The sequence below is a fragment of the Centroberyx affinis genome, unplaced genomic scaffold, assembly GCF_046629955.1.
Source record: "Centroberyx affinis isolate AG114_WGS23_722 - 3 ecotype Tasmania unplaced genomic scaffold, CSIRO-AGI_Caff_v1 ptg000243l_1, whole genome shotgun sequence".
In the NCBI taxonomy this organism is placed as follows: domain Eukaryota; kingdom Metazoa; phylum Chordata; class Actinopteri; order Beryciformes; family Berycidae; genus Centroberyx; species Centroberyx affinis.
The window spans coordinates 266679-289532 of NW_027278927.1; the positions used below are offsets into that span (position 1 = coordinate 266679).

Here is a 22854-nt window from a genome sequence, read left to right on the forward strand (position 1 = left end):
CAGGCCCTATAGGAATAATATAAGAATATGATACTGATTTTAGGGGTGGCTTACCTGCTTGATACCAGATTAAAAACATTCTAAAAATTATTCTACTTTGCATAATTGGAGATGTGACATAGATGAAATAGTTATGAATCATCTGTTGCATAGCCAACAGGAAAGGCGCGAGGAGAAACAACCTGTAGAAAGTGATCTAGCTGCGGTTGCACAGGCAACAACAGTTGTGGGGAACCGGCAGTAAGTGATCTCCTGATGGATGACTGATGCCTCCGGGATGTTATTTGACCCATCTGTACCCGACCGTAGGAGACCTCAAGGCAAATAAGAGGCTTCTGGCCCTTTAAAAAACCCAGCTTTCCCCCCTCCGCAGCGCTGAAGGAGCTCCATATGGCTTCCTCCCGTTGTCTGGACCGGTAGTAGTGAGTGCAGCATCAAATTGGAGGGGGAAGCGGGTCCGATCACGCCGAATAAAGGCTTTCCGGGGCGGCAGACGGCCAGATGACAGGGCGGCGGAGCTTGGCGGGCCAGTATCTTTCACAAGGGCCGGGGGCTTCCTTGACAGCAAGGCCGAGGGAGGAGAGAGGAGGGACGGGCTTGCTGCTGCATCTGTCCGCGCCCAGGCTCGACGTTGTTGCACCAGCTGGGTAAACTGCCGCGTCCCGACCTGTTTGCATTTCTCTTTCTCTCCATACTCCCCACGTTAGGCTATTTAGCGGAGCCGAGGATGGAAAATGTTCCGCTGCTGAAGCTGAGGTGCGGGGGGGTGGGGGGTGGCGGGGGGTGGTGAACGCGCCGAGATCACGATGCTTTAAAATGGATGGGAATGACAAAGCCAGGCGGGCGGGGAGGCAGCGGGTCTGCAGGAGAAGCGTGTTGCATCCCTTCTCTTACTTTTTCTTGGATTAAGGATATAAGTAGGGATAGTAGCCGCGGTGTGCACCAGGTCTTCCCTGTGTAGTGCATGGACAAGTTGGCGTGCTCATAAAATAGACAAACCCGGCGTGTTTGTTCGCCATTGTGCATCCCTCAGCACATTCATTATATACAGGGGTCCCGTGGGCGTCGCGAAACGTGTGTGCGTGCATTGACGGTACCTGCATAATAATACTGAAAGACAAGGGAGGCTGTTTATAACGGGAAACGTCATTGAATCGACCCCGCCGGCTTCAGCATACATCAGCATACAGTAGCCTCTAGTAATTGGTCGCCTTCGCTTTTGAACTGTAAACCACGTCTCTCGTCTATGTCTCTCTCTCTCTCTCTCTCTTCCTCTCTCTCTGTCTCTCTGTCTCTCTATCTCACACTCACACTCACCCAGCCTCGCCTCTCTCCCATCAATCCAACGGTGCAGGACCTGCTTGCTCGTCCGCCGGTTACCGCAAGGCAGATGATGAGATGTCCGGGACCACTTCCCAGGCGGATCCCGTAGACGCCACGGCGCGGACGGTGCTGCTCAACCGGCCACAAAACACCAAGTTCTGCGACAACCATGTCAGGTAGGTGTCACTCATGGGCTGCCTTTTGTGCTGACTGCACCTTTTGGTATGATAATGATTATGATTGTGTGGGTTGTGCTGTGAAGACTATTTTGCCAAAGTTTCTGCGCCTGTTGGCCACATAAAATCAGTTGGTTGTCCACTAAAAGTCTGAGAGCGAACTACTTGCACCCAACACAACAGAGAGAGAGTAATAGGATATTACTCTCTTTCAGTCTGTCAGACAATGCAAAGTTACCAGAGCAAAGAATAGGCTACATCTCATCAGTTTTGTCCCATATGTCATCACCACCCTTAATAGCACCCTGGAGTCATAACCCACTGGACTGTCTTTTTTTTGTGAAATGTCTTCTTGTTATGCCTCCTCTCCCTCTGTCATGGTGTGTTTGTCATGTGTCTGAGTAATAATGGTCTTGTATGAATGTATCTGTGTCTCTTCTGGTTGTGGCAATGGATTTCCTCCTTGAGATCAAATAAAAGCTCTAATCTATAAGTTTATTTTTAAAAGCGGAACAAAATGTTGATGAGTCCAACCTCTCTGGACATGGAGGAGCATTTCTACTTTATCAATCCACGTAGGGAAGTTCTCTCTTCGCTTGCAGCCTTTTCCACGGAGGGCAGAGTGCAGGATCGGCTGGAAGGGAGACAGTCTTGCTCATGACACTTCAGCGGAGCGGATATTTGCTCACATGGGGTTTGAACCGAGGTCGCCTGGTTAAAGGACAGCACGTTTGCTGTATGTTTTTCTACCAGCCAAGCCATGTGACACTAGACTTTGGACTGTTGTTGGTTTTGTTTTTATTATTTTGAAACATTTGCTTTCTTTTTATTTTGCCTTAAGTCACAGTAACGAAAATCTGTTGAAGTTTCTCAGCTCCACGACGACTACAATTTTACAACTGAAATTCTATTGATAAGGCTATTTAATAACTTACTTATTAAGTGATTGTTTGCAGCTTTGCAGCAGTCCCAAAGGGTGAGGGTAAAGTGTGTTACTGCTTCATGTCCACTAGAGAATCTCAGTGGAAAAGTGCTTGGCTTAACAACTTAACATGCCCGTTTTACTTAATCAATAAGGCCTCATGAATATTTAAAGCTGTCAATGAAAGTAAAGTAACTACACTCAGAGGCATGTACTGTACATAAATTACAGAAAGCACCTTGGCTACGTTTATATGGTTGAAAGTGCATTTTGTGTTTTGCAGTGTAAGTAATGCATCAAGAGGAGAAGTTGTGATTGGATTGTTGTAGAATGTGTGGACATTAAGAATCAATATATCAATGAATAGAATAGGCTCTTTTTTTCTTTTCGTTTTGTTTGGTGATAAAATAATCCATGTTCTTACTCTTCTTCAGTGACAAAATACTGTATGATTCCTCAGGCGTTGGTCAAAGGCTATAGGGGCGATTCTCTTAGTCACGTTGTTTTGCTGATCAGCTCAGTAGAAGGAAGAGGAAGCGGAAGACAATTCTTGTAACATAGTCTAATTTACACACTTTCACCAGAGTATCATCGTTTCACATAGGCTAGTAGTGTGGCTTGGTGGCAGCTATTTAGTCCAGCAGCTACCACATATGTGAACTTTCTGCTTGCATGTAGTTATCTGTCAGAGGCAGGGTCATGGGCAGGGCCCAACGGCATCTACTTCAGCGGGGAATCTCTATTATCAATGTCCTCACAGCTGTCGTCTGCATATTTCATGGGCACGGGTGTGGCTATAAATGCTTCGTAGTGGCAGTCAGGCGAACAGCGTTAGAGTTTGATTCAAACTGACGCCACCGATGCAATTTGCCCCTTGCCTTTTACCTTTTATTGTTTCTATTAGCATGTACAAACTGTGTCTGGCGCCATAGGGACCAGTGGGCCCATGTTCTGTGGGAGGAAGGCTTGCCTTTAGTCAGAAGACATTCATTGATCTGCCATTACTGTCGGGAGATTCGATTTTGCTTTAAAAGGAAACTATTTCAGGTCTGCTAATAAGATTAAGGCGGGCACTCCCCGGCTCATCTGATTGGGTCACGTGTGTTGTTCTTCCTCCCCCGGATTGGAGAGACGGCAGCAGCCCGACTGCAGAGCCGTGCCCTTTGATGTCCCTGTGTTCCTGTATCTCTTTAGTTTATGTTTTAAAGGTTCAATACCCTTATTGATTTCTCTGAGATTAAAGGCTCATAGCTTTTATCCGAACGCTCGCTTCACCTCCTCTCCATTTCCCACCACTTTCACTTCCATATGTCACGGTTGTTTTATACACCCTGAGCATTAGTGCTGCTCTCCTTGCTTGTCCTCGATACACAAACACAGCAGTAACCTGCTTTAGAATTACTTTAGAAAGTCAATAAAACACTCTAGTTTTGAACAAATCTACCTGCCCAACTGTTTTTATTTGGAGGATGGTGGTCACAATATACACAATAAAGACATAGTGGCATGACCTTCACATATGACCATACGACCAAAACATACCAAAACATACTCCATAACATCTACAGAAAACAGATACTGAATAACACAGGCAATAATAAGTAACTTAAAATGTAAATAAAAAACTAAAAAACTTATGAGGTCCCCATGTCCTCACTTTTACCACTCAGAAGAATCACTCCACTCTGACTTCAGGCCAGTGTTTCTGTCGGCCTTTAATGTATGAAGAACACTGGCCTTGTTGTGTAAGAGCTCTGCAAAGCCACACAGCAGCGGGAGGGCATCACCCCTGCAGCCCACAGCTGTTAACACCACCAGCAACCTAAACATCCATAGTACTGTATGTAAAATAACACAGCCAGATGTGTGTGCCTGGTGCGATGGAAACGTGCGTGTGCATGTGTCTGGTATCACTTGTCTTTGATTAGGTTAAAGCAGCCTTATCTGCTGGATCAGGGGTGTAGTATCAGTAACTCTGACGTATCTAGATCATCAGGGTCAGGATACTGTGTGTGTGTGTGTGCGTGCGTGTGTGTGCGTGCGTGCGTGCGTGTGTGTGTCAGGCAGAAACAGCTGTTGCAACTCTGTTTAGTGTTTGATGTTCCGAACCCAAGTTGTTTGTTTTGGGTGTGTGTGTGTATGCGGGAGATAGAAAGAGTGGTTGCGGGTTCATCTCCAAGGAGATCCTGATGTGATGAAGGGATGCGGTTTGTTGCTGAAGACACACACGCACATGCACACACACACACACACATACGCACACACACACACAAACCATTAATCGAAAGCCATTGCATAAGCCCTTGAATTTGATAGGAAAAGACAAAGCAGGCCCTGACACGAAGGTTGACTTTTGTTTTTAGTGTCTCTCTAAAAGCCCTTACGGTAGCTGCTGGCTAAATCAAGGCTAATCAATACAGTTGTCTGATCAATACAGCTGATTGACTGACAAGTTGAGGCTGCCAAAGGCATCTCCCACTTCTTTTCTGGGGTGTTGGGTCTAAATTTAGGCTATTGAACTGAAGGGCTTGGTCCATTTATAGAGGTGAGTGTGTGTGCACCCTATAATGGATCTATTTGTCCTCCTTGAGCACACTTGAGTGTCTCTAATAGGTTTTCGAGTACTGCAATAATTGAAACCCAAATGGAGTCTGTTGTTATTTAGTCTTTTAGCTAGTACTGCTGCTGTGTGTCAGGCTGCGAAATCATTAGCACAACATTTATGCATGAATTCCCACTTTTGCTAATGCACAATCTGGCTCCGTCTCCGTCTGTTGAATGTAAACAGTGTAATGAGTGTAATGTCTCTTCTTCTGCTGTCTTGCTCTGCAGTACCACCAAGTATGGGGTGCTCACCTTCCTCCCCCGGTTCCTGTACGAGCAGATCAGGCGGGCTGCCAATGCCTTCTTCCTGTTCATCGCCCTAATGCAGGTAAACCACACTAATAACAGCAGCTGTCAGCTGCGTTGACTCCGTGTCGTATTTGTTTGGTTTCGGTCCTTAGATGTGACTGGGTTTATGAAAAGTCTCTCCGGGTTCCCGCTGGAATTTAGAGATGTATATTCCAGATAGGGAGAATCAGGGGATTTGATCAATTCTCTGGCGAAGTCAGGGAATAGCAAGGAATTTTACATCTGAGTCAGTATGAGAATGTATTTTACAAGTTGTGTCAAGTACCTTTACGCAATTTTTGCATTAGTTTGTGGTTTTTCAACTGTTTTTTTTCCCAGCTGTTTATACAATTCTTCACAGCTAGTGTACCACTCTTTATGCTTTTAGAACTTTCCTGGACTGAAAAACATCATTAACAAACCAGGCAGGAATTAAATCTTTAGGTCATGGAAACGCTCCGACTTAGTCATGGAAAGTCATGGAAATTTTACATCAGAGCCTCAACAGGAACCCTGACTTTCATTTTCTACACAGAACACAGTCAGAGTTGAGTAACTTACCGCTGACGGGCTACATTGAGTTCTGGTCTAAGATCAGGATGTTATTCCAGTCTGGCGCTCCAGATACCTGATATATTCCAATGAGTTACTCAACACTCGTTATCAGTTAGCTCATTGTCAATGATTTCTGAGTGCCGCCTCTGTTGTCTGCCCTTAGCAAATCCCCGACGTATCGCCGACGGGTCGCTACACCACTCTCGTACCGCTCATCTTCATCCTCACCGTGGCCGGGATCAAAGAGATCATAGAGGACTATGTGAGTACCGCAGCGCCCCCTGCTGCCTGGAGGAATGGGCGGCGGTGACGGTTTTACTCATTTTGTGATGGGACATTGTGAAGACTAACGCATCTTCATCTGCCTCTTTACAGAAAAGGCACAAGGCAGACAACACGGTCAACAAGAAGAAGACAACAGGTATTGGTCGTGTGTGTGTGTGTGTGTGGGTTTGTGTGTGTACGCGTTCATGTGCGTCAACTGTATGTGCGCTTTTCCATGGGTGCCCTTGTGTCTCTTTACTTGGGTTTTGTTCACCTTTCATGGCTGAGTGAATGGCGGTTGTTTGTCACTCACTATAGGGCGAGCCACGCAGCCACAGACAATAGTTTAGTCGCTATGAATACTGTATGAGAGCTGCTCTATAGGCGGGCTGATGGCTGTGTTGTCCTTGTCTCTCAGTGCTGCGGAATGGAGCCTGGCAGACGATCATCTGGAAACAGGTAACACTATCATCGCAGACTTCATCCCTATCTCACTCATCACTCCTGTCAAGAGCTCTCTTTCTCTCTCTCTCTCTCTGTCTCTCTCTCTCTCCTCATCTACACACTTGTAATTTCCTATGTGTCTAATTTTGCTCCAGTCAGAAGAGTTCAAGCTATGCGCTGCTCACTGTCACTTTTTCTCTCTTTCTCTGTCTTTGCTCCAACTCCGCTGGTCCCAAATTAACCTGCATCTTGTTCTCTCTCTCTCTCTCTCTCTGTCTCTCTGTCTTCCTTCCCTTGCCCCCCCTTGCCCCCCCTGTTGCCCCCGCCCCTCTTTCTAACACCCCACTTTTTCTTACTCCCACTCTTTCTGTCTCCCTCACACTGTCGCAATGCTGCATCCTGGCCACAAGGTGGCAGTAGGAGACATAGTGAAGGTGACCAATGGCCAACACCTTCCAGCTGACATGGTTATTGTGTCCTCCAGGTCAGCCTCCAGTGTGTGTTTGTGTGCGTGTGTGTGTGTGTGTGTGTGTGTGTGTGTGCAAGCATATGCATTTGTGTATGTTTGTGTCTTTATGTTTGTCCATCCATGGATCGTGGTTTGTTGTCTGTCCTCCATCAATGTATTCCACTCATTTGATCAATTTTTTTTTAATCCCATCATAGTTTTTTGATATACTAGTTGCATGACAGATTTGTTTTGTTTACCCATCGTGTTGAAATTTGGTTGATGCATTCTACCGTTGTCTTGTGTGTCTTGTAGCGAGTTACACTATCAGTGATGTTGTGTTGATGTGTCCCTGCCTCCTCCCCACAGCGAGCCCCAGGCCATGTGTTACACTGAGACCTCCAACCTGGATGGAGAGACCAACCTGAAGATCAGACAGGTGGGACACAGGGACAAAACTGTGTAGATCTCTTTAAGAAAACACCAGAACTTTGGTGAATACTTCCCATCGTTTGTGAAAGTTCTCATGGCATGTATATGGTGTGTACTCAGTCTATCAGTGTATGTGTGTGTGTGGGCATTAGGGTTAGACCGATATACAGATTTGTCGATATTTTGAGCCGACATTGGCCTTTTATTAAATAAGAATAAATATCGGCTAGTCACGTTGTCCAATACTGATATGATGAAGATTCCCCCCTGACCACAGCTACATTATAAACAGTTAAACCTGCAATGAATTTGATTTTCTTTGCACATTTCATTTATTTATTTAATTTTTCAATAATGATTTTTGTAATTTTATTCTTCATTTAAAGCTAGTAATCTATCCCAGATTTTCCCTACCATTGGATAGGTGCAGTGGGTCACCTTGCCTTAATGAGCTGCTAACGCTAAAATAATTGCATTAGTTTGGGTTTCAATGGAGAGTTTTAGTGTCACATAATGGTGTCAATGCTGTTTCAGAGGTTTTTCCACCCTGCCAAGAATACAATTCTGGGGGAAACACTCAATACCTACAACTGTTTGGCATGAAAACGGTCAAATTTAAAGATACTGAATATTGGCTCAAAATGTGGGCCCTTGGCAGCTTCAATACAAAAATATTGGCATGGGTGTGTGTGCATGTGTGAGCACGCTGCCTTGGTGTTCCTCAGCACTCCTTTCCACTCATGTGAGTCACAAACACACACAAACTCTCACTCTGTTTCTTGGAGTTTGTGTTGTGCTTGTTCTATATTTTGTTTTTAGGTTTTTATGCTCCTTGTTTTCTGCAAAGTGTTTTGTGACAAGCCCGTTGGTTAGAAGCACTCTATAAATAAACTTGACTTGATGTGGTTTTGTGTTTCCAGGGTCTCTCCCTCACAGCCGGTCTCCAGTCTCTGGAGGAGCTGATGGGGCTGTCCGGTCGTCTGGAGTGCGAAGGCCCCAACAGACACCTGTATGACTTCACTGGCACTCTGAGGCTGGAAAACCAGAAGTATGACCTACACACATACACACACACAACATGCATAATTCTGCCCCAATCACTTATTGAATGACTATAAGAAGTATATGATTGATGATGATATATGAAGTGATTTTGCAAGTTTGGAGTGATGAAACGGTTTCCCCCTGAATGCACAGATGAGTTCTTTAAAGACGCAGGTCACCCAAACTTAGCTTTAATTTTAGGATATTTATGTTGTTTATCACCTCTCTTTTCCTCTTCAGTCCGGTTCCTCTGGGCCCAGACCAGGTGTTGTTGCGTGGCGCCCAGCTCAGGAACACGCAATGGGTTGTGGGAATTGTAGTCTACACTGGCCATGACTCCAAACTGATGCAGGTAACCCAATGTCTTGTCTTGGTTGTCTGAATTCGGTATATTGTGTAGGATGAGTTTTGGATGGAAAGCCTTGGCCTCGAAACATCAATATTGAAGGCATTTTGGAGCAGTCAAGTTTTATGAATGAATTATGAATGAATTAATTCCTTCCTTGTGAAATTCACAGGGATAGTTAAGGCTTTTAAGAAAACTGTCTGATTTATTCCTAACTGGGAGCCTGTTCAGGGCAAAAAGTACATTTTGTTTTTCAGTTCCAGTGTTTGGGTTTTTGAGAAATTCCTCTGAAATTTTCATTGTATATGGCAAATTAATTTGTGAAACAAGTGTTTTGAAAGGAGTGTGATGTGATGGTTTTTAACCCAAAGGACCTGCAGTACACTAAAAAGTAAAACTATTCCTTTAACTCCCACCTACCTAGATTTGTGTGTGTTTCTTACCTATATTATCTCTTTCCCTGTCCCCCTCCCAGAACTCGACCAAGGCGCCCCTGAAGCGCTCAAACGTGGAGCAGGTGACCAACATGCAGATCCTGGTCCTCTTCTGCATCCTGCTGGTCATGGCCCTGATCAGCTCTGTGGGCGCCGCCATCTGGAACAGACAGCACACCGAGGAGGCCTGCTGGTACCTGTCCCGCGTTGGTGAGACACACACACACACACATACACACACTTCAACAGCTACACCTTGCGTTTATTCACAGTAATGAGCAATAGCAATGTACTTGAGGGGTTGTTGCTGTTGTGTAGTTGACCCTGAACAGAGAATTTCCCTATTGAGAATCAATACAGTAGGCCTAGCACATAATTTAAGGGTCAGTAACTGTGTGTGTGTGTGTGTGTGTGTGTTTATGTGCAGGTGATATCTCCACTAACTTTGCGTACAACCTGCTGACCTTCATCATCCTCTACAACAACCTGATCCCCATCAGCCTGCTGGTCACTCTGGAGGTGGTCAAGTTCACACAGGCCCTCTTCATCAACTGGGTACGGACAACAGTGTGTGTGTGTGTGTGTGTGTTTGTGTGTTTGTAGCGCACGTTTTCAAATGGCGGTAGGCGGTCAAATATCCTTGAACTCCTTGTTGGTGTGTTTTCATTTGTCAGGATGTGGAGATGTACTACCCAGAGACAGACACACCAGCCATGGCCCGAACGTCCAATCTCAATGAAGAACTGGGCCAGGTGAGTCCAGGCTCCTCCCCCTCTTCTTCCCCCCCTCTTCTTCTCCCCCTCTTCTTCTCCTCTCCAGAACAGTCAATGGTTATGTGACGGAAAGATCCCAGTGTCCTCCTGTTTAAGAACAATATCAGTCAAATTCCAGAAACTGAACCACGCATACAAATTTACCATTACACTGTGTACTATTTATAAGTTAGCAGAGTGATCTTTCACCTAAAGCAGGCTTTCATTACCTAGCGTCTGTTAGCTGATCTCTTCTTTCCTCTTGGCCTCCCTATCTTTCCCAGGTGAAGTATCTATTTTCCGACAAGACAGGAACTCTCACCTGTAACATCATGCACTTCAAAAAGTGTACCATTGCCGGAATTACATACGGGTCAGTCGTCTCTCTTTTTAGTCATTCTATCCTACCTCTTAGTTCTCCCTGTAGAAGGAGACACCTACATGAAACCTTTCCACAGAGGCACATTTAATCACTAATTGTTCAAGACTAACTCGTAGAAAAGAACAAGCTAATTTTTAATTCACCCTGAATAGACTGGTAGATTGCATGATTTACTGACTGACCGATTGATATAGTTCTTGCATGCTTGTTTGGATGATGAACTAATCAACTCATCAACTGACTGATTCCTTTGCAATACAACCTCATTGATCGCTGCAGCCACTTCCCTGATCTTGACTGTGATCGTTCGATGGAGGACTTCAGGTCAGTGGCCTTCTCCTCTCCGCTCCTCCTTCCTTTCTTTCCAATTCATTCTTTACTCCATTTTAGTCTCTGCATGCTATGAGAAATTAATGTAGTGTATATGCTTTGATCAACACAGATTTTTACAACAAAAAAGGAATGAAAATAATAGATAAAAATGTAAAAAATTCCCATATGTTATTTCTCTGTCCCAGGACAGTTCAGTCAATGTTTGTGAACTTGCACCACTCTTTCCTAAATCTAGACATCAGAGAGAAAACCCTTGAATTTGTCACTGAGATGTAAAATGAGGGGCTGTTCCATAGACAATGAATGAGGCGCTGACTTTGTGAAGTCATGTTGCTAAGTGCTAAGTTATGTTGTCACACCAAAATTAAGTTTATATTCTAACATAAGTAACAGGTATGAATCAGAATTTAAACCTCATTTGGGAGCAAGAACTCACATAAAAATCTTAAGGGTCAACAAATTCGGCGTCCCATTCATTGCCTACGGAGCAGCCCTTGATTATACATCACGAATTCAAGGATTAGTTCTCGAGTTTCTATACTGTTGGTGAATATTCAATTCATGGGCAACAGCTCTGGTGGACATTCCTGCAGTCAGCATGCCAATTGCACGCTCCCTCAAAACTTGCGACATCTGTGGCATTGTGTTGTGTGATAAAACTGCACATTTTAGAGTGGCCTTTTATTGTGACCAGCCCAAGGCACACCTGTGCAATAATCATGCTGTTTAATCAGCATCTTGATATGCCACACCTGTCAGGTGGGTGGATTATCTTGGCAAAGGAGAAGTGCTCACTAACACGGATTTAAACAAATTTGTGAGCAAAATTTGAGAGAAATAAGCCTTTTGTCTGCATAGAAAAAGTCTTAGATCTTTTATTTCAACTCATGAAAAATGGGAGCAAAAACAAAAGTGTTGCGTTTATATTTTTGTTGCCCGTTCACAAGTATTGACTGAACTGTCCTGGGGCACAGGCATAACTTATGTGAATTTTTAAAATGGGCAGCATTCCCCTTTAATATTTTGATGCTAGACTATCTTCAAAAATACCTTCTTCTTTTTTTTTTACACACAAAACACAGACAAAACTGTAACTCCTCCTCTCATCCCCACCTTCGCCGTTTCTTTCTCTCACAGCAATCTGCCGTCCAGCAGCAATAACTCAACGGAGTTCGACGACCCGGCTCTCATCCAGAACATCGAGAAGGACCATGTAGGTTCTCTCAGACGCTTTTCTTAGATTTCCTCATTTGAAGCAAATTGATTCTGCCCAAAATGACTGGAGGACTGTATGTTGTAGATAACCATCTCCTCTCTGGTTGTGTGTGTGTGTGTGTGTGTGTGTGTGTGTGTTTCCAGCCTACCTCGCCTCAGATCTGTGAGTTCCTGACCATGATGGCAGTGTGCCACACGGTGGTCCCAGAGAGAGAGGGAGACCAGATCATCTACCAGGCCTCCTCGCCTGACGAAGGAGCGCTGGTCAAAGGGGCCAAAGGACTGGGCTTCGTCTTCACTGCAAGGACCCCGCATTCAGTCATCATCGACGCTGTAAGTGTGTGTGTGCGCTATTTATAGTGGTAAGAACTACTTTTTAGAGTTCCAAGAACTGCTTTTTGTAGTGGTAAGAACTGAGATTTTTGTGTATTTCAGAGAGGAAATGAGAAGAGCTATGAGCTACTGAATGTGCTGGAGTTTTCCAGGTAATACCACATACATGCCCAGCAATGTTCTTCTCCATTGTCAGTGATATGAGACTGTAGTGTATTTTGAAACAAAAAATTGTTTCCATTGTTTCCTCTACAGTAACCGCAAACGCATGTCTGTGGTGGTCCGGACCCCCGATGGGAAGCTGCGGCTCTACTGCAAAGGAGCTGTATGTTTATCCCATTAGCAGATCCATTCAGCACTCACAATGTTTCCAAACATCTTTTCATTTGACATTGCATTTTAATGCTGAAGCTATTATGTTGTGTTTTTGCAGGATAATGTCATTTTTGAGCGTCTGACTGAGGCGTCCCAGTACAAAGAATTAACCGTTGCTCATCTGGAACAGTTTGCTACTGAAGGTAGGAAGGAAGCAAGGGAGGAAGAGAGGAACTGTCTGAAAATATGCCATATGTTTGTTTCTCTGGATATCTCTACCAGTTGTTATATGTTGGCTTTCCGCATCGACTGGATATTTCTGCACCAACTATTCTCTGCCTTTGCCTTTACTCTGCTTCACCTTTACGTTTATTATATTGCATTATAAACATGTTAGACAAGCATTTAAACTGCAAGAACATTTTAGACTGTGCAGTAGTTCCTGTATCTCCTCTATTCTGTCTCCCTCTCAGCCTTCCTATGGCCTCAAAAAAAAACTTAGGGCCATTGACTCTTGTTTAAAAAAGATCTATTTCTGCTTGATGACCACGCTGTTTGACTGTCCTCTCCTCCTCTCCTCCTCTCCTCCTCTCCTCCTCTCCTCCACCCAGGGCTCAGGACTCTATGTTTTGCCTATGTGGACCTGGAGGAAGGCGCCTACCAGGAGTGGCTGAAGGAATACACTTGTGTCAGCACCGTGCTCAAAGACCGCGCTCAGAAGCTAGAGGAGTGCTACGAACTGCTGGAAAAGGTATACACACCATCTCTCTTTCTCTCTCTCTCTCTCTCTCTCTCTCTCTCTCTCTCTCTCTCTCTCTCTCTCTCTCCCTCTCTCTCTCTCTCTGTATCAGTGTTCGGGGCTGCACAGTGCAACATGTACAACAGAAGAAGATAGTCTGATCGTGGTATTTAAATGTCAGTCGTGCTTGTGTGGGCTGCTAGCCCTGTAGATTTTTGCTTTGGTAGTGCCTTTTTGTGTTTGTGCATGTTTGTGGGTGTTTGCGAGTTTTTGTGTTAAGTGTATTTATTCATATTTTTGCCCTCTGACTTGATATGAGATATCTGGGTAAAAACACAGTATCTGCAAGTCCTGAAAAAGTCTAAATTCAAGGCCTCAAAAAGTATAAAAATGTATTAAATACAGTTTTTAGATGTCTTTATTTTTCACCATGTTATGACCGGTTTCTTTTTAAGTTTGATTTTGTTGCATGACATTAAATAGAAGCATTGACAGATTCTTAACATTCTGTGATATCTTGCCAAGGCAAGTCAGTCTCCCTGATACACACACACACACACACACACACACCTCATGTCTGCCAGCAGGTGGCAGAGTGGCTCTATGATCCCCCCACCTCAACAGCCGTCCTGCACCTCAGTCATTCATCAAGGCCTTACATTGCAATACAAAACACAGTCAGAAGCCGTTTCACCTTATAAGTGTGTGCCTCGTCTTTTAGGAGCGATCACATAAAGAGAAGTAGTTCTTTGCTACAACGGGAACTGGTGTGAAAGTCATCTGTTTGTTGCTCAGACAGGCAGCATTGCAGGGAAAAACTGAACAGAAGAATACAGAGTAGAGATTTCAGACGAGAGGATAAGCAGGGCAGACGTCAACTGATAGCTGGGGAAACCGAGGATTTAGAGGAGAGAGTAGAGGTGAGAAAAGTGAGAGAAGAGAAAAAAAGAGGAAGGAGTAGGAGGAGGGGAGCTCAGACTGGGAGACCACAAGGGTAATTACCTGCACCAGCCTGCCAAAAGCCCCATAAAACTGGAGTCAACAACACAGTAGTGTTACCTTGTGTGTCTGCGTTGAGTGTGTATGTGTCTGTGTGTCTGTGTGTGTATAATGAGGGTACACGTGTGTTTAAATGCTGAACAAATTAAGGCGAGGGGGGAAAAAGTAATGGGCTGCTTCTTGGCCCAAAGACACAGAGGTCCAACAGAGCTCCTGTACCAGCTGAACTGAACTCGCTGGCATCGCCCTCATCCTCAAATTAGATATGGATGATGCTCTCCGGACACGAGAAGCCCTCACATAGGCCGGTGTTGTTCGGCTGAAATTTTGGCCCAAAATATGATTTCCTTATGACCTACTTTCTTCTCTCTTATGCTATCTCGTTCTTGCTCTATCTCTCTTTTTGCACCTGATTAACTCCCCCAATGCTTTTGGGGTCTCTCTCCCTCTCTCTGTCTCCCTCTCTCCCTCCACCGCCATCAGAACTTGATGTTGTTGGGCGCCACCGCCATAGAGGACCGTCTCCAGGCCGGCGTCCCAGAGACCATCGCCACTCTGATGAGGGCCGACATCAAGATCTGGGTCCTGACTGGAGACAAGCAGGAGACGGCCATCAACATAGGTAGGAGGGAGGGAGAGATGGATGGAGAAGGGGAGAAGAGAAGACAGGTCTGCTTGACCGATATGTGGAGTTTTTTCTCAGTTTCTTTTAAAGCTACACTAGGCAATTTTGCATGTTAGCAGCCCCAAATGGCAGCGAGATATAACTAAATATTGAGGATTTAATTACCCAGCAGAAATCATGTAGTGTGGTGTCAGTAAACTGCGCTCTCCTCAGACCTCTTAGTGGCTGGTTGGGGTGGAGGTGGTGACGCAGTTCAGCCACTGTTGGTGAGTCAAACTTTCACTGGACAGAGCGCTCTCTAACTGCTGTTGAGGAGACGGTTTTGGATTTTGGTCTTACTTTGTCACCAAGATTTCCTGCCAGCATACATACCTGACGCCAGAATTAAATTTGAGGAAATCGGGGCAAATCTACGGCGTCTCAGTTACGGGGAGATGGAACACTCTTTGCTGTTGCTGCCCCATGTCATGAATTAGGCTGATAAAACGGGTGTATTTTTACATAAGAATCTTGCCTAGTGCTGCCTTGAATTCTAAAAAAGTGAGTGAGTGGGAAGTCCACTCTCCTCGTTAGTATTTCTATTCTTTATTTTGGACCGTGGGAAAGCAAACAGGGAGACAGAGTGGGGTAGACACAGGAGAGATCTGGTGGGATTATATCTTTTTAAATCTGTGCTGTATTTTTAAATTCTTGTCCTTTTTTAATGAATGCAAAGATGTTTGTACATCAGACTTTCAAAGGATTCTGTGAATAAATCTTTCTTTCATAAATTAATCTTTCTTGAATAAATTTGAAAAGCACCTAAAGAGAGAGGATGGGGGGGGGTTAAGGAGGGAGGGAGGGAGACGATCTGAATGGACAGGTGAAGCGAAAAGTGATGGGAGGATTGGACAGAGGCTGATGGAGGACGAGAAAGGAGTGGGATAACTGTGTGTACTGGGGTGTGAGAAGGAAGCAGGAGTCATACATGAGACCGGTTTCTCTCTGTGTGTTTTGGCCTCAAGTTAATCTAATCTAATCTCTCCCCCATCCCCCCATTCTCTCCCTCTCTGTTTCTCAGGTTACTCCTGTCGTCTGGTGACACACGGCATGTCGCTCATCATCGTCAATGAGGACTCTCTGGATGTGAGTAGATCCTCCTCCTCCTTGTCTGTGTACAGTTTGTACAGTATTGGGACTTTGTGTGTGTGTGTCTGTGTGTGTAGAGATGGGGAGGGGTGGGGGGTCTTCAGAAGGTTACCGTGGGAACCAGGGTGTGGTCCACACCCAGATTGGTGGGTGGGGCTCTTTGTCTGCGCACAGGTGAAGGTAATTAAAGTGTCTGGTGTCCCTTTGGAGAAAGGGATGAAAGGAGACAGATACTGCAACTATCGCTTCTTTCTCTTTCTTTTTTGCCCCCTCTCTCTTTCTTTCCCTCTCTCTCTCACTCTGTCTTTCTTTCTGTCCCTCTTTCCCACTGACTCTTTCTCTCTCTCCCTCTCTGTCTCTCTTCTTTCATTCCCTCTCTCTCTGTCAAACACACCCAAACATACATAACATGCACACACATGGCATTCCATGCTTACAGTATTTATGGATTTTATCTAATTTATCTCTTGCTGCATGCATGATGTTCTCTGGTCGCCAAACAATCTCTAGATTAGATTTAGACCCGAATTAGCCTGGTTGAGTTATGTGTCCCTTTGCATTCTGGTTTCATGTGTGACTGCTTTACCTAAGTGGCTTGATTGCTGTCATGTGAAAATGCATACACACACAAACATGCACACACACACAATCACAGTGTGCGCAGTTTTACAGAATTTGTTTATCTGTTAGACAGGGGGATTATGGCTCATAAAGTTTTAAGTGCAGGCACTCTGTGTGAGTGTGTGTGAGTGCCTGTTTGTGGGCCCAAGGTGTGCGTTAAACTTAAGTGATGAGATGTCTGTATGTTGAGAATTATAATTTTCCACTTACAATGCACAGATGGGGTCTGTTGGACCATGTGTTATGAGTGTGATTTCATTATGTGTGGTCTATAGCATGAGACCCAAAGCTTTCAAGGACCCCCAAATAGGTAAACATTACATCATGGACCACCATTTTGTCAAGTTTGCGTCCATCTAGGAAGATTTTTATTATTTGTAATGATGTAGTACAGTATTGCATAGCTGTAGCTAGGTGGGGAGGGTGCAGTGAAACCTGCACACTCTCTTATTGTGCTAACCTCTAGTAAATGGACTAATATTTAAATTCACCCAGGAACCCCCTGAAGGACCCCTGGAGGCCCCCGGACTGCACTTTGGGAAACGCTGGTCTAAAGCATGAGACCCAGACATCGTGCAAGGTCGCTCAGACACCGAGTAAATTGAGTTGCACACGGTGAACATGTAATATCAGAGTAATTAGGGTACTTAGACTGAGAATTGCCTATGCAGTTAGTATGGGAGGGTAAAAGTCAATACAGTTAGCTCAGCACTTGAGTGGATCACTCTTAACATGGTTTGGTTGATTCTGTTAGTATCGGTAGCCTGTCCACTACGTTTGATCACGTAGCATTCCCAGCAAACACTTCAACATCTAATACAGTGGCTGTCTGCTGGTCCAATCAGGTGTTAAATTAAAGTCTTTCAGCCATTCTTTTCCCACAACCATCACTTTAACAGACTTAAAATGCAGGGCTGTAAGCCTAACTGTCTGTAAAGGTTAGTTCCAGCCATAGTGAATGTTAAGCCTCAGCCTAAGGTCTCATGGCATTAAGAAACAAGCTTTTTATTATCATTAGGTCCAACTGATTTGTGCCTCTACATGTTGAAGAATAAAACTTGCTTACTAAGCACCTTATTCTAATCCATTCCATAGAAACTATTTTCAGGCAGAAAAACTCTCTTCCTCAGGCTTTAAATGAGGCAGAATGTAATACAGAGGACGTTAGCAATTGGTGAGAAGTGCTGTCTAAGGACCTTCGATATAAACAAAAAAATGTTAGCAAACACTTTTTTTTTCTTTAGTGGTGAGAGTTTTTGGTGAAACTGTCAGAGCTAGTCACATTGATATTGTTTGGAGTTGAATTAAAGCCAATGGCGTCTCCAGGTAGGCAAACAAGTCACATTACAACTGTGTCTCTGATAATAGCATATAAAAATCCACAGGAATTTCTAGAAGGGAGAGAGGGAAAACAGGCTTAACATTCACTGTGGCCAGAATTATCCTTAAGATGATTTCATGTGATGTAGTTGTAGGTTTTGCTTATGCGATAAATACAGATGGAGACATTCCTTTCAAAACACGCCACTTAGCAGCAACTTAAACAACTTGGGCAGCAGGGTGGCGTAGAGAGGAGGGACCCCATCCTTCAACTGGACAGCCTGGGTTCAGTCCCCCATTATAGCAACCACACACCCTGCTGAAGTGCCCTCGAGCAAGCCATTGAATCCCTCCCAGCTCTAGAGGTGCTGTTCTGACCCTGACCTTCTTCTTCTTCTTCTTCTTCTTCTTCTTCTTCTTCACGCTGCATCCCCCATACAACTCAAAAATTGGATTTATGAAAAGTGTGTGTGCTTGTGTACACACACACAGTGTCACAGTCATGTGTGTCCATCATGGCAGCTTCAGAGAGCTGTGGTGAGTGGTGGTCGGTCCAGATGAAAGCAACTTCAGTGTAACACTTATCTCACACTGCACTTAAAATAACTCATGTCAGCTCAGCTTTTTGTGTGTGTGTGTGTGTGTGTGTGCGTATTTGAAAGTGTGACCTGGTGAGCAAAAGCAGAAGCCACTTATCAAAATCTCACCTCAAGATTGACCTTTTGCCCCACATTTTTAATTTATCACACCCGCCTCTTCCTCTCTCTCTCTGTCCCCTCTCTCACCCTTTTCCTCCTGTTGTCGGTGCGAGGGCCGATCTGTGTGGTGGATCTTGTGGTTGCCAGTCTGGCGGATCTCTAACCCCCCTTCCTTCCCTCCCTCCCTCCGCGCCATGTCTCCTTCACGCTACTACCTCCACATCTGTCAGCACCCTCTCTATGCACAGGAAGCGACTACACAGTCTCTATGATGTGTGACAGGAAAAGTGTATGTGTGTGTGTGTGTGTGTGTGTTAGAGAGAGAGAGAGAAAGAGAGAGAGTGTGAACAAGCAAGAAAGTATGTGTGTTTATCTTTGTGGAAGCGCAGGAGTGTGTTTGTGAATAAAGCAGGGGAAGTGTTTATTGTACTTTTATGTGTGAGATGGACAATCTGGAGAGAGTGAGGAGAAGACAGAGAGAGGGGGAGAGAGAGAGAGAGAGGGAGAAAGAGAGGGGGGGGGGGCTATGCCGAGCCATGTGAGGGCGATGAGTGAGTGGTAATGCGATCTCCTTTTGGTGCTCCTCCTCGTCAAAACAAACCCTGTGAGCAATGCCTCCTGGGTAAACGGTTTGTGACGCTGAAGCTGTGACAAGCGCCATCTGTCACCTTCAGATCAGATGCCACACACACACACACACACACACACACACACACACACACACACACACACACACACACACACACACACACACACACACACACACACACACACATATATACACCAACACTGTCTGTCTCTTTCTGTCTCTGCCTGTCTCTCCTCTCTTTCTGTTTCTGAGGGACAAACAAGCATACAAACATCTCTCTATCTTCTCTCTATCTCTCTCTCTCTCTCTCTCTCTCTCTCCCGACACACACACACACACACACACACACGCACACACACACACACACACGCTATTTACAGTAGATGCAGTGGCACATGATCACCCTGATCATGTGCTTGATAGTCTTGAATATACATTTCATCCATCTTTCCCACAATCCCCCTCTCCACAATGTCACACTGCCCGCATTACAACTCTTAAACAAACACCATCACTCTTCTGCTCATTAATCATCTCTACACACACACATGCACACACACACACACACGCACGTGCAAGTACACACATTTTGTAGACCCTGAACTTGCATGCACTAATGTACTGACATGTACAATTTATAATTGTTTTTTGGACCATCAGACTTCCCACTGAGAGTGTGTGTGTGTGTGTGTGTGTGTGTGTGTGTGTGTGTGTGTGTGTGTGTGTGTGTTTCTGGCCCAGGCGGCGGAGGATGTGGGTGTTTGTTTGCACAGATGTGCAGGCTGATAATTAAACGGTATATTAAATCTCACTGGTGACAGAATCTGCACTTCAGATATGAGCACGTCTTTCTCCGCCCTCTTTTCACTCAACAGCCCTGCTCGCTCTCTCTCTCTCTCTCTCTCTCTCTCTCTCTCTCTCTCTCTCTCTCTCTCTCTCTCTCTCTCCCTTTCTCTCTCTACCCCTTCTCCTATCTCCCTCCTTCTCCCCCACCCTAGTTTGTACTCTATTTTTTCCTCTCCCTCCCTTTCTTTCTCCCCCTTTTCCCCTTCATCTTGCCTTGTTCTCTTTCAACCCCCCCACACACACACACATTCTGCTAGTGTCTGTGTGTGTGTTCATCTATCTTATATTATGCCTATGTACATTCTTTAAATAAGCAGTAACCCTTGAGCCTTCTTTGAATGGAGAGGGTGGCCTGGAATAAATCACCATTTGGCTTGCCCCCTCTTAACTTTGTTGATGTGTGTGTGTGTGTGTGTTCGTGTGTGTGTGTATTATACTAAAGTATGTGATGAGAGAAGGTGACCTGTGATATCTCACACCCCCTCCACACCCCTCCCATTTTCAGATCCAAATATAAACCTGATACAATTTCACATATAAGGGCCTGAGAACATGGTTTACAAGTGTGTGTGTGTCTGTGTGTGTGTGTGTGTGTGTGTGAGCGTGGTCGTATGTGTAATTCATTTGTGCGAATTAGAGTTTTAGCCCTTTCCCAGCTCAGATGCAAATGAAAAATAACATTTGGTTTGGAACATAAAAATGCCTGCTAATGAGATCTGTCATATTGCGACAGGGGAAAAATGCCTAATCCTTGATTGCAGCAACGTTCTCCAAAAATAGGCTATATTTTAGTGTGAGAAAGAAACAAGTTAAGTAAGGAATGAATTTTTCCTCATGTCTCATGTTTGTTCTCTTTGTAAAAGTGCAGACGGAGCATATTGAATCCTTGTTGGCTCATTTTTTTCATGTTGAGACACATTCAGCGTTTTTGTCAGAATAACTTTGATGCTTAGGCCTGGGATCACTGTGGATTAGCGGTTTGCTCCTTGTTAGCTTTTAGCGCTAACTAGTGTTTGTCTTAATATAGTTATCTTCTTTAGCTTCCTTAGCTCCCTGCATTAGACTAACTTAGCCTGGTTATTATCCCTGTTAGCCTAGCCGCCGCTAGCTTCGGCTGGACCTGCTGTGACAAGTCGCTGTGGCTTATTAGCATCTCACTGCTAGGTTAGTAGACTGTTAGTACTTGGGTTTTGACCTGGGTGTGTGTGTGTCCCGCTCTTTCTGTGTCTCTATGAGCAGGTTATTACCCTGGGTCCTGGTGTATATCAGACACATGGAGCATTGAGACACTGTGATATTCCTCTCAGTGCAGTGGAAGGTCGATGTGAGAACTGGACCTGTCCTCTCACACGCCCCGCTGATATTGTTTGGCAGAGCTTCACAGAGTCTAACACCATGCAGAAAGTTGTGCAAGACATCAAGCCTCAACACTTCGTTACCCCCCCCCCCAAATCTGTCATGGGACAGTGTTTTTATACAATCATTTTTCACTCACGCGCTGTTTACTCAGCATTATGCTGCCGAGGCTTTTTGAGCGTTTGTGTCCATTCCTCTGTGATGAGGTGAGGACAGAGGGGAAAGGAGGCTTTGGGAGTGTGTGTGTGTGTGTGTGTGTCAGATTCCCATCTCACACACTTGCACACCATGTATACACACACGCCTGTGCACTAACATGCAAACAGACACACTGGTACATGCACACACGTGTACGTCTCCGGCTGTTTTACCCCCCTACGCGCACATGGACGCACACACACACACACATATGCGCACACACACAGGCTTTGATTTTCAGAACCCTGACAACCTGTAATCTCCTGTAATCCTTTCATTATGTTTTTGTTTTCCTTTCTCCTGTTTGGGGGAAAAAGGTGAATGCAAACAGGAATTCCGGAATACAGAGAAAAACACACAGCCCGAGGCTGAGAAAACAAGCGCAGGGAATTTTTGGGAAGAGGAGGACCACTCATGTGCAGAGGGAACGCATGTGTGCATCGCTATTAGCAGGAAAGAGAGACCACATTGTTCATATCAGTGTATCTGTGTATGTGTGTGTGAGTGTGTGTGTGTGTACTTACTGTGTTGTCTCTAGCACATGCTGGTCAGTTAACAGAGGGGTCGTCTCACTGCGGGTCACAGGACCCTCTGAGGTCTGTTGGCCGCCAATAACCCACTGTGCACATTTTAACGGCGCCATATTTTCATATGTTTGTGGGCTTTTGTGTCTGTATGGAGTTTGGTTTTAATCCTGTGTAGCCATACCACCTTTTTGTTTAGTTGTGTTGGGTATGTTTTCACAAACAATTCCTGTTTTGGGGAATTTCATTTTGCCTAATTCTTTGTTTATTATGAGTATGAGCCAAATTCCACTTCCACAGTTTTGCACTTAACAAAATATTAGGACCGCCTCCCTGAGGTTTTGGCCAATCGTCTCAGTTGTCACAAGGCTTAAAAATTCTTCTTTAACCTGTTTCCTCACCTCCATGTTCATCCCCCCTTCACAGCTGAAGTGGATTTAATAGGTGAAATCATTAAGGAATCATAGCTTTCTCCTGGATTCACCTGGTCACCTGTTTCATGGAAAGAAAGTTAGCTGAAGTAGGTCTTATTTCACTGATGTCACTGCTCTAACATGGTTTAACATAGAGGCAAATGAAGACCCATAATGAAAAGCTGACA

General features: G+C 44.8%; 1 protein-coding gene across 5 annotated transcripts in view; it reads left to right on the forward strand.

Moving 5' to 3' along the window:
• The first annotated feature begins 436 nt into the window (after nt 1-436).
• The window catches only part of atp8a2 (ATPase phospholipid transporting 8A2), a 41461-nt gene continuing 19043 nt past the window's right edge, over nt 437-22854 (forward strand). The window contains exons 1-23 of one of the 5 annotated variants that reach the window (XM_071543955.1): nt 437-647; nt 1355-1499; nt 5254-5353; nt 6032-6130; nt 6244-6289; nt 6551-6591; nt 6987-7060; nt 7394-7463; nt 8377-8504; nt 8741-8852; nt 9322-9490; nt 9708-9835; nt 9955-10032; nt 10317-10405; nt 10694-10738; nt 11885-11960; nt 12107-12295; nt 12398-12447; nt 12551-12620; nt 12729-12813; nt 13222-13361; nt 14832-14970; nt 16034-16098. In XM_071543955.1, the coding sequence (XP_071400056.1) occupies nt 1399-1499; nt 5254-5353; nt 6032-6130; nt 6244-6289; nt 6551-6591; nt 6987-7060; nt 7394-7463; nt 8377-8504; nt 8741-8852; nt 9322-9490; nt 9708-9835; nt 9955-10032; nt 10317-10405; nt 10694-10738; nt 11885-11960; nt 12107-12295; nt 12398-12447; nt 12551-12620; nt 12729-12813; nt 13222-13361; nt 14832-14970; nt 16034-16098 (2094 nt within the window). In that variant the 5' untranslated portion in view covers nt 437-647; nt 1355-1398. Of the gene's footprint in view, nt 648-1088; nt 1500-5253; nt 5354-6031; nt 6131-6243; nt 6290-6550; nt 6592-6986; nt 7061-7393; nt 7464-8376; nt 8505-8740; nt 8853-9321; nt 9491-9707; nt 9836-9954; nt 10033-10316; nt 10406-10693; nt 10739-11884; nt 11961-12106; nt 12296-12397; nt 12448-12550; nt 12621-12728; nt 12814-13221; nt 13362-14831; nt 14971-16033; nt 16099-22854 lie in introns of those variants that run through there. The other 4 variants (XM_071543964.1, XM_071543981.1, XM_071543972.1 and 1 more) reach the window with 4 other exon arrangements.